The sequence below is a fragment of the Pyrus communis genome, chromosome 7, assembly GCF_041283825.1.
Source record: "Pyrus communis isolate YQ-2024b chromosome 7, ASM4128382v1, whole genome shotgun sequence".
Taxonomy (NCBI): domain Eukaryota; kingdom Viridiplantae; phylum Streptophyta; class Magnoliopsida; order Rosales; family Rosaceae; genus Pyrus; species Pyrus communis.
The window spans coordinates 19,471,705-19,490,042 of NC_142571.1; the positions used below are offsets into that span (position 1 = coordinate 19,471,705).

Below are 18,338 nucleotides of genomic sequence, written 5' to 3' on the forward strand. Positions count from 1 at the left end.
ATTCGAAGAGAATCCTTTCCCATCAAAGTTGTGCTATAATCGTCGAGAAAAATTATTTGTCTCGTGTTGTATGTATCTCTCTCTATATTATATGAGAAAGATGCGTCAGGTAAACCACGTGAGATATTTAGAAAGCTATTATTATTTATTGTAATGTATAGATGTAGGGCGCATGAAGGCAGGAAAAGGGCAATTTCATCACGTGCATATCTTGTCATTTCTCTCTTTCAAGGGTCAAGATCTTCAGCTATCGTGTAAAACGTTTGAAAAATGCACTAACAATATCATTGTTTGCTAATTCTTAAAATTTAAGAGTCCCTTTACCAAACCACAAATGGTTATGATGTTTATTGGAGGTGTTTTCTAATTTATGGGGTGAGTACACAAGATAATACAATGTCATTTTAATTTTAGTAAAATATGCATCACGCTCATTTCTTTATAATTGTTATCTGTTACTAAGTTTACTTTCAGAATGTGAAAATTGTTATAAAATTCAAATATAAAACCTACAATTACTACCCAAAATAGTAGTTGATATGTGTAATAAATGTACTAAGGTCATCTCTAATAGAGAGGATTAAAAGTCTAAAAGCCAAAAATTGGTTTGATTTGCCAAAAAAAACTCATCACTAACTTATAGCTGACCTATAATTCTATGGAACCCACAAGACTATTATTTTGCCAAAGCGACATCTTGCTAGCCAAATATAGCCCCTCTTAGCCCTTTTTTGGGATTAGCCTCTCAGTTGCAATAATTGATTTAAATTCAACGACTAAATTTAAAAGCATCTAACAATAGTTTAATTATATTAACCAAAGTATAAACTTAAAACTAATAAATTATTGAGGAATTATGTTTAGTCCAGTCGGTTGGAAATGATATATGAGAATGGTTTGACACTGTTCATTTAAAAACAATTTTTTTGCAAGACTATAATTCTGAACGGAACTATATTTAACTTTTCAGATAGGGATGACCCAAGATCAAGGTTCTAAGAATGAATTTTAAGTTATGAAGCTTAAATAATAGGAACTTCTTGCAATTAAACTGCTAGAGCCTAATGGGCCCAATTTTGGAGGAAGAGGATTCTCATCGGATCTATTTTGTAGGAATCTTAGGGATTTCTGTATCCTAATTGTTCATCATATATCGTCATGTACTATTTGTGTGTAATTTTAAATAAAAAATCAAATAATTTATGAACGCACGATGCACGATGAATAACTAAAATGTAATAATTCTTAAGATCTCACGTGCAAATCCAATTTTGGGGAATTGGATCCTCGCCGAATCCCCTTCCTGGTGATCCTAGGGGTTAACGCACACGGACCGTTGATCAAAGATTGTGTGGCCATAATTTTTTTCTTTTTTATATTTTTCACGCAAAACGAGATTATTTTACTTTTAAAAATATAAAAAGCATTTAATTGTAACCGCACAATTTTTTATCAACGGTCTGTGTGCATTGACCCCTAGGATCCCCAGGCAGAGGATCCAGCGGGGATTTGGATCCTCGCTGGATTCCCTCCTTGAGGATCCTAGGGATCAACGCACGTAGACCGTTGATCAAAAATCATGTGGTCACAATTTTTTCCTTTTTTATATTTTTCATGCAAAATAAGGCTACTTTACTTTTAAAAATATAAAAAGCATTTAATTATGACCGTACGATTTTTTATTAACGGTCTACGTGCGTTGATTCCTATGATTCATAGAGAAGGGATCCGGCGAGAATCCAAATCCCAATTTTGGAGGTCCCTGTCAGAATTCCCTTGATATATTATGGCTGAGGTGGATAAACTTCGGGGTAAATCGGGGGACAAAGAAACAGGAAACATAAAAATTCACTGCGGAAAAATAGAAAAAGAAAAAGAGAAATAGATGAACAAAAATGTAGGCAGAACAACTGTAGGTTTGAAGTAAAAGAGAGTGAAAGAAGCAACCTTGTAATCTTGAAGCGCCCAAAATTAAAAGAAAAAAAAAAAAAAAAGCAGAAACAAAAGCAAAATCATGGGTTAGCAAGCACAGATTGAAATTTGAATTGAGAGAGAGAGAGATGGAGAGAGAGGAAAAAGGTGCGGAAAGTGAAAGGAAAAAGCAAGGAGGAGTGGTGGTTAAAAAGTTGAAACGCGGCGTGTTGGTGAGGAAAAGAGGGGGGCTTTGCAGTACTCCACCACCCATTTGGAGGCTCGTCGATTTCTGTTCTCAGAGTCACAGAAAACCCACCTCAGAATTTCTCAATCCTCACTCCGCAGCGTCAGTCTCTGCCAGAAAGCTCTGTTCCTCCGTCTGGGAAATCGAGCAAATGAGCAAAGCAGGCGGTGGGCTCCACCGCAAGCAGCGGAGGAGAAATGGGGTTGGGATTTCCAGGCTTCTGGTGGAGGCTGAGAGTCCTGCTGGCTCAACTCACGACCAGGTGTGTGTGCAATTTGTGTTGGCATCGTGGGTTTTCTTTTATTAGTGTGTTTATTTTATTTTTGGTCGAATGCTTAGTCATTTTTTGTATTGTGAAGCCTGTTGTAGAAATGGAATGCTTCTTCAAGTTTTTGCTTATTTGGGATTTCTTGCTATGCTACACATTAGTCCAAAGATTGTATCTGTTTTTTGCTTCTTTGGCACATTAAGATATACAATTCCGTGGATGTGAGTTAGGCCAGTTGATTAGAGCAGTGTGTCAGCCCCCTTCCATCCAAGTTCGGAGGCTCCGTAGATTAGAGTAGTCTTGTAAAAAAAACCAACAAAAGTGAGAGGCATTCTCATTATCTTATGTTTGTGTCCATTACTTTCCTCAGAACTTTCAACATTTGTGTTTGTAGTTTTACTTTATTGGGTTTATACACTTGGAAGTGCAAAATTTTTTAATTCCTTCTCTGCTGCAAATATGATTCAGAATTTTCTTTTTTTCAGAAACGAAAGTTTGAGTTGTTGATTCTTAATTGTCAAGGTTAATGTATTTGGCATAGAGCTGTCTTGTTGGAACTTTTATGCAGCAATAACATTAGGGGAAAATTGTAATGTTTGGAAGAATTGCTTGTCGTTGTGTATGACTTGATAGTTGTTATCTTATTGTTGCTGCTCCGAAATTTCAAAAACATGTGAAGGTGCTTTCATTTGTGTGTTTTGATTAATTACTGATCCTTGAACTTTCTCGTTCCAGCCAGCAAGTGCAAGCAGCTTGCGGAGGCTTATATCAGCACCACTGATACAGCACCATCAATCAGTTGAGAGCAATGGTTGTGCACTTCAACCCCTATCTCCTGCTAGTTGTAGCTCATTGGAGGTGAGTAATTATGTCCTGGTAAAATAGGAAGTCGCTTCAAAGTTCAACAATAATTAGAATGAGGACTAAGAGCTGAGTTTCCATTTCTTTGAATGTGCTTCCTTTTACTAACATGGTAATCAGAATGGTTGATTCATTGAATAGTCTACTAGTGATTAAGGGTAAATTCAATTGATAAGTAGACAACATTGTAAAGATATACGTGTTAGAAAAAATCAATGTATTAAAAGGCAGGGGCGTGGCCGAGGCGTCCAATGGATAGCCCAGTGCGAGGCGTGAGGCTTCGCCTCACGGAACCTAAAATTTTAATATATATATATATATATATATATATATATATTATATAAGTATATTTATAACAATATAATACTTTGTAAAAACAAATATAACTACAAATAAATCAAAGATAATATCATCTTCTTTATTACTAAGTCTAGTTGTACTTGGAAACTATGTCATATGGTCTCAAAATGTTATAATTATTTATTTTATTATAAGCAATTATAGAGAACTTCAAGGAAAATAAGGATGAATGGTCACAATTATAGGAAAATTTCAAGAAAATAAAGACTTAATGTTGCAATAATAAGTAATTTAAAAGGAAATAAAGGCTGAGTGGAGTAGTTATAGGGTATTTAAAATGATATAAAGCAATAATTATGGGAATTTAAAGGAAAATAAAGGGTTGAATGGAGTATTTATAGGGTATTTAAAATGAAACAAATGACGAAAATAAAGGGTTGAGTGGAGTATTTATAGGGTATTTAAAATGAAATAAAGGCTGAGTGGAGCAATTATTATGGAAATTTATGAGATTTGGAGAGAGAAAGTCTCTCCTTCTTCATTGAAACTAGACCGGCAGAAAACATTTCAGAAAACCTGGATTTTGAAGAAAAAAAATGCCCAGATGAACGCCTCGGATGCCCTGAGGCGCGCACCTCCGCTACCCAGATGCGCTCCGGCGAAGCTTTCCGCCCACTCCCTCAAAACAGAGGCGGGAACATTGACGCCCAGCCTCAGAGGCCGCCTAGGCGCGCCTTGAGGTGAGCCTTTTAAAACACTGAAAAAAATTCATCGACATGTAGATTCCATGCTGGATAAAAATGTTTTCAAAGGACCATGTAGGTTATGACATTATGTAACTACAAGAAATCCAAGAAAGAACTTTGAGGTATGGTGTATAATTCATATAAACAATGTCATCCGTACAATTAGATTACTGTTTTGAGTTCTTGACTTTCACCAAAACAATTGAGAGCTAAGAGGCATGCAATGAAGATAATTTTAATGCCTGAAAAAAGAGTTCCGTAATTATTCGTTTTGGAACAGTTACACACATTGTAGAATCAATGTTACCCATTATCTGGGTCTGATGGATTCAGATACCTTTTGGTTTTCAATTTTTTGTAGGTGGCACCTTATAAGGGAAGGATGGGCGAATCAAGTCGTAGCTTTAAAACATCCACAGAATTACTCAAAGTACTCAATCGTATCTGGACTCTTGAAGAGCAACAGGCATCTAATATATCATTGGTTGAAGCACTGAAATTGGAACTAGATCATTCTCATGCAAGAATTAAAGAGTTGTTGCATGAGAAAGAATCAGATAGGCAAGAAATGGGCAACTTGATGAAGCATGTTACAGAAAATAAACTTGTTTGGAAGAATAAGGACCAAGACCGAATCAAAGCTTCTGTCCAATTGCTTAGGGATGAGCTAGAAGGTGAGAGGAAGTTGAGAAAGCATTCAGAGAGCCTGCATTGGAAGCTAGCTCGAGAGCTCCCTGAAATGAAATCTTCTTTCTCTAATGCTCTGAGAGAGCTCGAAAGGGAGAGAAAAGCGCGTATCCTATTAGAAAACTTGTGCGATGAGTTTGCCAATGGAATAAAAGAGTATGAACAAGAGGTGCGATCCCTGAAGCAAAAGCCCGAGAAGGGTCACAGTGGTAACATCAGCTCTGACAGATTAATTCTCCATCTTTCAGAAGCATGGCTTGATGAACGGATGCAAATGAAGATGCCTGAAGCTCAGAGCGACCATGCGGAGAGGAATACAATTGTGGACAAGTTAGGTTTTGATATAGAAACCTTTCTTCAGGCTAAACGATCTGTTGATACAAAGAAAAATAGGAAGTTATCCCCAAAGGAGCTGAAGGGAAATTGCTCACGCCGGCAGTCATTAGAGTCCTTTCCTTTGAATCAGGCTACAAGTGCACCACAACATGTAGCTGATGAAGATTCCACCGACAATGATTCACACTCTGTAGACGTAAGCAAGAGTGCTAGTGGAAAGCAAATCAAGCGCGGCTCTAGACAGCGAAAAAATAATGTTGCAGAGGGACAATATGAAGGAATAGCCAGATCTAATTCCGTGAGGGAGAAAGTATCACAGGAGAACACTAAGGCCAATAGCTTGTGTGATTTACAAGGGCAATTTGAAGAACGTATGACCAGAAGCATGTCCTATAATGCAAACAGAAGCCAATCTGCAAATAGGGAACATGGTGAAATAGTGGGAGCAGAAAATCAAGCTCTGATTGACAATCTTGAAGAATCTGAGTACTGCGATTTGATCACAGGTCTACAAGAAATACAAAGTAAACGACTTAGCACATGTGGAATGAAATCCAGTCATCCCGAAAGTAATTGCAGGGTGGAAACTTGTGTCCAGCCTGTGCATACAGGTAATGCTAGTCCAGTACAGCAATGGATGTCAAAACTAAGAACCCCAGATTTTGAGAAATCTCAATCTTCATGGGAATGGCCTCCAGGCCTCGACGAAAATACATTGATGGCAAAACTACTAGAAGCCAGGTTAGAAGCAAAGCGCTCTCGCATGAAAACTTCCAAGGGGCCTCTCTAGTTTCTCATGGTAAGTTTATAACATGAAGAATATCTGATCTTTGAATTGAGGCCAGAATCTTTGTAAACTGAGTTTCTTGTGCAAATGCCAAAACGGAGTACACTTTGTACATGAGGAAGTGTTTTGTTAATTACCTTGTACCTAGTTCTCATCCAAGTCTCCACTTACCATCAGTAAACCTCCCCAAAAACTTCGGTGACGATCTATGATTTTTAAAAAATTTCTTGAAGCTCATTCGAACAATCTAAAATCACACAATGGATTTGAACGTGGTTATTCTTATTTTTCTCTGGCTATGGATCCAGGAACCAACTAAACTCCTTTGAGATCAAATGGAACTCTATTAAGAACTATCAAGAATGTACATAGGGCAAACGTATCATCGTCAATCAAGAGGTCATACATGCTAAACAAAACACCATAACTTCACAATTACAAACTCATTATGAATACAAGATAATTCCTCAAACCGTAGAGGACGCACATTCAACTAAAAAGAAAGATAATACTCACGTGGATTAAATATTGCACGTTGTAGAATCATCATGGAGCAATGTTTTAAAAGGCAAAGGCATAGGTGAGGCGTTTCATGGATAAGCTTGCCTACGTGAAAGCCTTGAGAATTGAGCACTTAAAACTTTCATATATATATATATATATATATATATATATATATATATGTGATTATATTTTTAAAATATAATACATTGTAAAACAAATATAATTATATATAAATCAAGGATAAATCATCTTCTTCATTGCTAAGTCTAGTTGAACTTGAAAATTATGTCATATGGTCTTAAATATGTTGTAATTATTTATTTTATTGTAAGCAATGATAGGGAATTTCAAGATAAATAAGGTTGAGTGTTCGCAATTATATGGAATTTAAAGGGAAATAAGGCTGAGTGGGTGCAATTATAAGGATAAGGTTGTGTGGCTGCAATTATAAGGGATTTAAAGAGAAATAAGATTGAGTGGGGCATATGCTAGGTGACGAAATTTGAATGGGCAATAGTTAAAAAAAGAAAAAAAAGAAAAAGAGTTAGAGTTAGACTTTGTCACGTGGGAATTGGAGAGAGGAATTGAGTTTCTCTCTTTCTTCTTCGTTGAAACCAAGAGCGGTATAGCTTTATGTGTTCTCTTCTCCTAGATTTTGAAAACAAACGTGAATTTCGAGAAGAAAAAAAAGCTAAAAAGCAAAAAGAAAAAAAAAAAAGAAAAAAAAAAGAAGCCTGGAAACGCTCTGGTGCGCCCTGACAAAGCCTAAACGAGTTCCTCGCTAACTCCCACAAAATAGAGGCGAACGCTGCCAAACGTCTCTAGGGATGCCTAGGTGCGCCCCAAAGCGATTTTTCTAAAACATTGTCGTGGATGTACCAGGAGGAAAAGATTGCATCACCTTTTGATGATCTTGCAACCGTTGGCAAAGAAGCATTGTCATGAGTCACCTCCAACAAACACCAAACTTCTTCCTCGTAATCTTTTTTCATGCACACAAATCACAAGAAACATCGCCTTAACTCTGAACAATAGTCGTCACTCAAAGATATGAATTTGAGTTGAATGCAATACACTGCCAAGGAGCTTCTTGAGAGAGAGAAGGCTTTTATCAATTTTTTTTTTTGATTTTTTTTTTTTTTTTTTTGAAGACAAAAGGGAACCCCAACCAAAGGGTAAAGATGGTTAGGAGATAAGAGACATAGGGAGGGGAAGAGACGGAATAGACCCAAGGTCAAAGGCAAGAGTCGGCAACCTAGTTTTTTATCCTATTTTTCTCCTTAGCGGCTAGGGTTTTAAAGTCTAGAACCAACTATTAGGGTGAAAAGTCGTGTCATGTCACTTGTCCATCAATATATACATACAAGGTAGGACCTCTTGTATTTGGGTGCATATTTGAATGCAGGAAATCTCTTGCATGTGTCTTGGGCGACGGGTGTCATTGCCAATCGTTCTGTTCAATAAACCGAATAAAGAAGCTAGAAGGAGAGAATTTCCATCTTCCTTCTAGATATAAAAAAGGGTGACTACTTACTGAAGTAAAAGAAACTTTGGCAAGCTTCAATTCAATTGGAATATAATTGCTTGCTTGAAGTGAAATCATGGGATCATTGACTTTCTTTTAGAGGAAAATGATAAATATGCACTTTTTTCTCCTCCTACACGTCATTTGTACATTGTTTTATTTGATTTGTTTAATTCGGTGACAAAAAATAAAAAGAAGTGTATTTGAGGCAAAAAAAAGCATGTGAAGATCAATCCAAGTCAATGCCTAGATTCACGTTAGTATCTAATTAGAAGTATTTGTAGATTCCCTCCCCCCTCCCCCCCCCCCTTTCAAATTTTTAAGGACTTGCCACTTCTTCCCTAAACTTTAATTTTAAGTTTAGTCAATTGACCCTAGAATTTTTATAATTGGCCAATTTTCCCATGAAATTTTATTTTACCCTTTACCCCCTGAACTTTTATAATTGGCTATTTTTCCCCCTGACATTAGATTTTAGATGACACACCCTGACCCAGAATGTTTGCCTGGACTCCGAATCGAGCTGTGCTGGCTGACACTAGGAAGGTGACGAAGCCATAAAGTGTAGTGAAGTGGAAAATGTGAATAAATTTAAACCTAAAAGTGCCTAAATATGAGACTGCACTAGTGAGCAGGAATAAACCCATTTCACACGTGATGTCAGAGCATAAGTAAAAACAATAAAAGTAGAATGAGAATTAAACCATCAAAGGTAATCTCCAATACCAAGATTGCCAAGAATCCTCGTTGACACCAAAAGCTCTGCCACTAAAACCTGGAGGGGCGAAAAAACAAGGGTGAGTGGGCCTAAAAATAAAGCTTTGTAAAAACCTTTTAAAAAATATAATAACCTCTCGCCGTAAAACAAGTATAGTTTGCAAAATATACATACTACGTATAGTATGAAAATACTTACCGTAGACTGCAATATCTCAAGAATTCAATACGTCACAATATTTTGTAAATAAACACCTAAGGTCTAGTAATCACATAATCTTGCATAACAAATATATCATATCATGTGAAGATTGGTGCTATGCGCATCACATACGAGTCCTAATTGCCTATAGCATCTAGGATAGGACTAGCACCTACAATGGATCCAAAGTGAGTGCACGGTGCGATGTGAACATACATGTGAAAGACTGGTCCTGACCCTGGCGAGTACTAACACCGGTGCAGCAAGATGAGCAGATAATGTAAATAAAATCATACATCGGTAGATCAATAATTTACGTCGACATAATATTCACCGCCGTAAATATAAATAAGGCATCCCGTAGGATTCATAATAATCTCACAATTTCAATCATCGTAACAATTCTTATAACGTTAATTTAATTCTAGCATCACTTAGAAAATGCATTATTAATCTATGTATGGAAACTCCAATAATATATATATATATATACACACACACACACACTATATAAAAAAAAGACCCACTCACAGATACTCACATTGTCAGGATCGGTCGAAAAAAGGCCTGCAACTATCAGCGTCATTGTCGGAAAACTGGGCAGACTTCCCGAGTTAATTACTTGGCCGAATTTGTTAGACTTTCCTAGAATCCTCTCGAATTTCGAACGGAGAACAGCTTCCTAGCCTAGAGCAGATGGGGTTTAAGCGAGAAAGACTAACAAGAAAGAGAAAACGAGTATCCAAGCGTTGGTTTGATGAAGCTCGCCGAAGAAAATGGTGGGTTAGTGGGCATTGTCCTCAGCGCCGGTGGTTACAGAGGAATGAAAAAGATTGAGAGAGAAAAAGTTACGGGAAAAAGATTGGGTGAGTGTGGGCCCCACAGGCAGTAAATATTAATAAAATAATGAAAATATCCCTCAAAAATATTAAAATAATAATATAAAAATATAAAAATATAAAAATTTGAATAAATATATAAAATATAAAATATGTTGTAAACTTTCCTAGTTTATATGTGATTGTAAAAATCCTAAATTAGATTTGATTCTAGTTATCATTTCATATTACAACTTGTACTCCTTGGGGATGAAGGAATTTCTTCTCTCCCTTACTACTACAAATAAAGGCACTATGTAGAAGGGATAACATACACATTCCCTACAATTCTACAAACACATCTCTCTCAATCTCTATTCTCCTTGCCGCCGGCCCCCTTACCCTTGCCAAATAAAATAGGCTACAACACGTTATCAGCACGCTCCTACCACTGCGCTTAGGAATTTGATGAGGAAATTTTCTGCATATCAAGTTCTTTCAAAACAATGGTTTTTATCTCGATATTTTTGTAGCCCTAATAGCATGAACATTCACCATAATGCACGACCTAACTTTACGTTTTTTGAATTTTAGATTCTACATAAATTGTGTATGCATTATATTCATAATTGTTGAATTATGTGAATTTGATATTTGCCATGAATTGCATCAAATATATGTACATGCATTAAACTATTGATTGAATATGCTTTGAATTGAATTGTATATGTATTGAATTGAAAAAAACAAAAAGAAAAAGGGAAACAAAAGAAATCGGAAACCACAATTTGGGTTCTTCGAACCCATGACCTCGAGCCACTCGCCCAAGCCTGCAGCTTGATAGTTGAGCCATGCCGAAGCCAAGAGTCCTAAAGTTGGAGCCAAGAGCTCTTGGTAGAAACCCAGAAAACCCGACATCATTGATGGTGTCCTTGTCTATATCGACCACAGGCAGGGCCTACAGCCACCACCTTGAACGTTTCGTTCACGTTGCCAACAACTTGAAGTTGTCCTACATCGAAATTGGACCAAGATTCATCTATAAACCCGATTTGAATTTCTAGGGTTTTATTAGAACGATGGAGTTTTTTTTTTTTTTTTTTCAAAACCTCTGTTCATATTTGAGGTCTATGTCGACCCATGGACTCGCCTCAAGCATCGTTGTCCCAAAACACATGCTGCCTGAAGCAGTGGCGCTAGTTTTTCTTCCCCGACAAACACACATAGCTACAACTGAGGTGTCTTTGCACCCAACCCAAGCCCTATTAGGCTCCATCTCTCAGCCTGCTATTTATTTCATTTTTAAGGCTCCCTGTATTAGCCCAAAACCATTTGACCGGTCCACGCAAAGAAAAAAAAAAGTTTTTATTTTTTATTTTTTATTTTTTATTTTTTTTATGGTTAGGATCGCCTAAAGCAGCCCAATACTTATGCCTAGCCTATTTTCCCTTCTCCCTTGGGTTCCCTACCTATACCGCACACGATCCCAGCCTACAACTGGTACACCGGTGCACTTGCACTACGCCGGATTAGATCCATGCCCCATCTGGGCCTTTATTTTATGGGCCTGGCCTTTTTCTTTCAAGGTAGCCTGTTTGCTACCTTGGGCTTGAACCTTCATGGCCTAATCAATTAACCCAGCCCAATTTTGGGCTTGGGCGCATGTTATTAAATTTGCTCAGCCCACCCGTAGGGCTTAGGCCTTCTTTTAGGCCTTGAGTTTTATTTGCCTAATTACTTTAGGCCCAATGGGTTATATATTTTTTAACCCACACTTTAAAATTGCCCTGAAGTCCAAATAATTAATTCAATTTCAAATATAGACCTGAAGTTCTATTTGCTATTTTCTTGTTGCATATTTCTGTGTATATATTTACGTTTGTCTGTAGGCATATTTATGTGTATATATTTACGTTTGTCTGTAGGAACATATGAACTTGAAGTTCGTAATTATTTTGAAACCCAAAGTTTCTATTATAAACATGCCTTGTTTGAAAACCTGAAGTTTTTCACTTAAAAACATCACCCAAGAAAACCCAAAGTTTTTTCATGCGAATATTAACCAATACATGTGTATTAGAACATGAATGTTCTACTCCTATGTGAATGGATCGATTTTTTTTCTCTCCATTGCACTAATCACATCTTGTCCTTTATTTTGTGATAGGAACATGTTGAATTTGAACAAACTCGACTTCACCTCTTTGGAGGTCTTTGGAAGGAACTACCTCAAGTGGGTCCAAGATGCGAAGCTCCACCTCACTGCAAAGAACTTGCGTCCCGCCATTGAAGCAGAGAAGGACAATCCGGTTGGCGAAGTTAAGAAAGTCACTGCTATGATCCTCATCTGAAGAAATATGCATGATGCCTTGCAAACCTAGTACCTTGCTGAGGAGGATCCACAAGCATTATGAGTCGTTTTGGCTAATTGTTTTGATCATCAAAATGACATCTTCTTGCCTGAAGCAAGACATAACTAGCATCATTTGCGCTTCCAAGACTTTAAGTTTGTGAATGAATATAATTATGAAATTTGTCGAATTTGATCACTTTTTAAGTTTTGTAATGAGACCTTGACTGAAGAGGATGTCCTGGAGAAGACCCATTCAACCTTCTCTACTCCTAATATTGTCCTGCAGCAATAATATAAAGCTCATAAGTTTTTTTATTTGATCTCTGTTTTACTTCTCGCCGAAAAACAAAACCAGCTGCTGATGAAGAATCATCAAGCTCGACCTACTTGGGCGACTGTTGTGCTTGAAGCACATTATAGTACAAACTAATTCCCAAAACGCCAAAAAAGGCGTGGTAAGGGTGGCCAGAAGCCATCCCACCAAGGTCAACAGAGTCAAGGCCCATCCAAGGGAGGAAATAAAGCTCAAAAACACTCAAACCTCACTCTCAAGGCCCTGAACTTCAAGAATAAGGGCAAAGCACCTGAAACCATGGATGCAGATATGTGCTATCGTTGTGATTCAAAGGACCATTGGTTTTGTGTTTGCCGAGCTCCCTAGAAGGTTGTAGTTGAATATCATTCTCGTTGTAAAAAGTTTGAATCAAACTTTGTGCAAGTGGATGAACTGAAGACTACAAAGATGGAGGTTTCTGACTTTCAAGAGGATACCACCCTTATGGAAGATTAGAATCTTAGACATAAACTATTTTTTAGTTAAAATTGCACATTGGGGCTGAATTCCACCTAGTGGCCGAACCCCCCTTGTTTTTTGGTTGATTTTTGAACAATTTTCCTTTATGTTTGGATTATTTGTTGGTGATTTGTTTTGGATATTAAGTTTTAATTAATTACCATCCTTGAATAAATGAAATTATTTTGAATTGATATTTGTTTTATGGAACTTTTATGCATGTGACCGATTCAAATTAATTTTCCATTCTAGGTATGACTAGTGGGGAAGTTAATTGTCTAGCAAATAGTGCAACCACGCACACCATTTTGCGTGAACGCATCTATTTCACTAACTTCATACCTAAGAATGCACCTTTGACAACTCTATCAGGCCCATCCAACCTGATAGAAGGATACGGTAAGACACGTATAATATTGTCCAATGGTACAATCTTGACCATTGCCAAGGCATTCTATTCTCCATGTTCCGGAAGAACATTGTTGAGTTTCAAGGACATTAGAGATAACAATTACCATTTTGAAACCCACGTAGAAAACAAAGTTGAATTTCTATGCATAACCTCCTACGAATATGGCCAGAAGCGTATTCTAGAGAAGATAGAGTGTATCCTGAATGATCTGTATACTACAACCATATGCCCTATAGAAAGCCACTATGTGGTCGCCCCTACCTCTGGGATTGTACACGAAATTACACTTTGGCATGATCATTTGGGACACTCTAGACGAACAGCGATGTGCCGTATCCTTAAATCATCATACGGGCATCCATTAACCCGAAGTTTAGGTTTGATTCAAGGAATCACATGTCAAATCTGAGATAGGAGCATATTTATGTTATTTTGTTAGCTTATTTCTTTGCATTTACTTAGTTAGTTTCTATTTATTATAGTGATTTAAGCTATTTTCGTGTGTTTATAGGTCCAATTGGCAAAGGTGACAAAAAAAAGAAAAATGGAGCAATTTGGAGCAGTTTTGGGCTTGGATTAGATAGCATGCATGGAGAACAAGTGGGTTGGACATTATTGTTGATTAGAAGGTGTTTAACATGTGTAAGACATGTGCCAAGATTTGGAGCAATCAAAATTGAAGATTGGAAGACAAGGAAAAATATTATCTTTATCCAATCTTATCCTATCTTATCCAGTTTATCTTATCTTTATCCAACCTTATCCAAACTAATCTTATCTTATCTTGTCCTATCATAATCCTACCTTACCTTATCTCCAGCTACAAGGGGGAATCCTTATCATATTAAACCACCTCTTATCTGATTTCTAAGAGTCCTAAAACAATGCTAAGAACTAATCTTTTTCCTCCACAAACAATGTTGTGTATCTGCCCTATAAATGCACACCCTTGCCGCAAAATTCAAAGAGAGAGTTTTAGAGAGAAAAATATAGAGAAATAAACAAAAGTGTGTCGCAGCTTTAGAAGGAGAAAATGAGCCAATTCTGCCATTTAGAGGATGAGCCGAATCTGCCGTTGCTGGAGTGCCTCAGAGTTCTTTCTTTCCTTACTTGATTTCAATGTTTAATTTAGATTGTTTTTATTTAGTTATGACGAACATGTGTAACTAAATTTCTTTTTAGTTAAAGGTGAATTTGAAGCCATGATCATATGTTTTGTATGAATTGATTACATCCAGTTATTGTTTCATAAACCGTGAATGCAATTTACTTATCTGTTTTTATTAAGAACTTGTTCTTGTGTGTTGATTAAGGGTGCACATTTAGTTTGCATGCAGGGATTTGATGCCAGAATATAAGGGAATTTCACCTAATCGTTATGAACTTATATTTACAAGTAGTAAAGGTCACTAGTCATGATTGTGTTAAGTAAATTCCTGGCAGGAGTATCATGCAATTCATAGTTACGAATGCCTTGTCAATGCTTATGATTTTCACAGAACTTAATGATCTTTGATATGTATCTCTATCATTCTGTTCATATAGGGAACTTGATAAGAATAATTTGATTGCATCGCTGAGTCCAATTCAATGAAATTAGGAAAATCTGAGAGTTAATTAGTGTTGTTCATGATTAATTTGGGGCATTCTCATCATGGTTTATAGGAATAATAACTGGAAATCGATTTGTATGCATATGGTACATGTGTGGAGAAGAATCCTTTAGCTAGCCTTTCACCTAATTTTCATTCATACTTTACTTTTGTTTGATGCAATTTACTTTAGTTTCTTAAATTCATCCAAAACCCCCCCCCCCTTAGTTTTTATTTGTGTTAGTTTCATCTAGTTTACAGTTTTTAAGTCCAGTTTGTGTTGATTAGCATCCCTTCTAATTCCTGACCTAGAACGATCCCTACTTACTCATACGACAATCGTCTAAATTATAGGGTTTAATTTGTGTTAGTTTATACCACATCAATCTGCTCTATAGGAAAACTTATTATTAAGCCTTCTTATGACAAGATTCGTTCGAATCCTCCTATTTTTCTACAAAGGATTTAGGGGGACATTTATGGACCGATTCACCATCCCTGCGAACCATTTAGATATTTTATGGTTTTGGTTGACACTTCCACACGTTGGCCACACGTGTACTTGTTGTCCACAAGGAACACTGTATTATCCAAATTGTTGGCTCAGGTTATCAAGCACAGGCCTCACCACCCTGATTATCCGATCAAATGTATTCGATTGGATAATGCTAGAGAATTCATATCTAAAACTTTTAATGAGTATTGCATGTCGGTTGGGGTTGAAGTTAAATATCCAGTACCCCATGTTCACACCCAAAACAGCCTGGTAAAGGCATTTATAAGCATTTACAAATGATTGTCCGATTGTTGGTCATACATACCAAGCTCCCGATCGCTGCTTGGGGCTATGCAATGTTGCATGCAGCCATGTTGGTCCGCCTGAGGCCTGTTGTGACCTAACCATATAGCACCCTTCAGTTGGTTACCGGATACGAACCCAACATATCGCATCAAGGCATTTTTGGTTGTGCGGTCTATATGCTGATCTCACCGCCCTTACATACAAAAATGTGGCCTTAGCGAAGGATAGGAATCTATGTCAGATATGATTCTCCTTCAATTATTCGTTACTTAGAACCTTTGACAAACGATCTGTTTACCACTCATTTCACAGATTGTCACTTCTATGAGACAGTCTTCTCGTTGTTAAGGGGAGATAAGAACGTCAAAATTCCTGAAGAATGACGCGAATTATCGTGGACGACTTCCACTTTGTCTCATTTAGATCCCCGCACTGCTCAGTCTAAAATTGAAGTGCTGCAGCATATATTAGATCTTTAGAGCATAACTCAGAGCATGCCAGATGTTTTCACCGATCTAGCGTGAGTAACAAGATCATATATTCCAACTGTGAATATGCTTGCAAAGATGGATGTACCAAATGTACAATGGACTTCCCTCCTGGAAGCCCATGATGCTAATTTAGGTGATCCATATACATTAGCGACTAGCCAATTATCTGCCCCTACACAAAAGTGTGGTAGACTTCTTGGTTCAAAGGATTCACACCCTCAGAAAAGGAAATCCACGACACAAGGTCCCGAAAAGTCTACCGTGAATCCGACTATCACTTACTCATTCTATCTAACTTATGAGGAAATTCTAGGTTACAGAAACATCCTTAAAGAGACGAATCCTCATTCCGAAAATCGTGAGATTTCGGTCTATTATGCTAGCTTAGATGATGTGTGGCGTAGAAATGAGATGATTGTCGACGATGTATTAGCATTTGCAATAGCTACTAAGATCATGTTGAGCGATGACATTGAACCGTGTTCCGTTGATGAATGTTGATGTCGAGCTGATTGGTCAAACTGGAAACAAGCAATCCAAGTCGAACTCGATTCGCTTGCGAAATGTAAGGTGTTTGGACCTGTAGCTCCTACTCCTCCACATATGATGCCCGTTGGCTACAAGTGGGTTTTCGTTCGGAAGCGTAATGAGAATAACGAAATTGTGCGTTACAAATCTCGTCTTGTTGCGCAAGACTTCTCACAACGTCCTAAGATTGACTATGACGAAACTTATTCATCTGTTATGGATGTGATTACTTTTCACTACCTTATGAGTTTGGTAGTTTCTGAAAAACAGCATCTGATGGATGTAGTAACTGTGTATCTTTTTGAGGATCTTGATACGAAAATCTGTATGAAAGTTCCTAAATGACTTACATTGACTGGTTCAAATATATTCAAACCCCGGAGCACGCTCGTAATTCAGCTGAGGCGTTCACTCTACGGTTTGAAACATTCTGGAAAAATATGGTATAACTGTCTAAGTGAGTATTTGACTAGTCAGGGATATATGAACAACGAACTATGCCCTTGTGTGTTTATTAAGAAATCACATTTCGGATTTGCGATTGTTACAGTATATGTCGATGACATGAACCTTATCGGAACTCTTGAAGAACTCGCGAGAACTGCCGCGCACCTGATGCCAGAATTCGAGATGAAAGATCTAAGAAATACTCAATATTGTCTCGGTCTCGAGATAGAGCACTGTTCAGATGGAATCCTAGTAATTAAACTATAGCTAGAAGGTATTGAGCCACTTTAATATAGTTGTTTGATCACTAGATGCAAAACGAGATCCTTTCCGTCCGAATGAGGATGATGAAGATATTTTGGAGCCTAAAGTTCCTTATCTAAGAACGATAAGTGCTTTATTATACTTAGCCCAATACACTAGACCTGACATCTCCTTCGCTGTTAATTTTTTGACAAGATACAGTAATGCACCAACACGCAGACACTGGACTGGCGTGAAAGACATCTTTCATTACCGCAAAGATACTATGGATTTGGGCTTGTTCTATCCCTATGGATCTTCAAGTGATGACGCACCCTCTGCTTCTCGAGTTGATTCTTGTCTTGTTGGTTATGCCGACCCAGGATACTTGTCTGATGCGCACAAGGCGCATTCTTAAACGGGTTATGTCTATACCGTTAAAGGCACTGCAATCTCTTGAAGGTCAACTACATAAACCTTAGTTGCCACTTCGTCTAACCATGCTGAAATTCTCGCCTTACATGAAGCAACTCGGGAATGTTTTTGGTTGAGAGCAGTTGTGAGCCATATTCGAAGCTTTTGTGATCTTTACCTTGCCGTTGATGTCCCGACGACGATCTTTGAAGACAACGCAGCATGCATCGAACAACTCAAGAAGGGTTATATCAAAGGAGACAACACCAAGAACATTGAGCCGAAGTTCTTGTTTTCACATCAACAACAAAAGCATCAGAAGATTAAAGTCACACAAATCCGTTCACAAGACAA

The 18,338-nt window shown here is 37.5% G+C and overlaps 1 protein-coding gene across 1 annotated transcript; it reads left to right on the forward strand.

The window, feature by feature from the left end:
• The first annotated feature begins 1,818 nt into the window (after positions 1-1,818).
• Positions 1,819-6,297, forward strand: LOC137735258 (uncharacterized protein At5g41620-like). The gene is made up of 3 exons (XM_068474668.2): positions 1,819-2,420; positions 3,162-3,284; positions 4,695-6,297. Exons 1-3 carry the CDS (start codon positions 2,061-2,063, stop codon positions 6,144-6,146), a joined length of 1,935 nt encoding a protein of 644 aa, XP_068330769.2. The 5' UTR covers positions 1,819-2,060; the 3' UTR covers positions 6,147-6,297.
• The last annotated feature ends 12,041 nt before the right edge of the window (positions 6,298-18,338 follow it).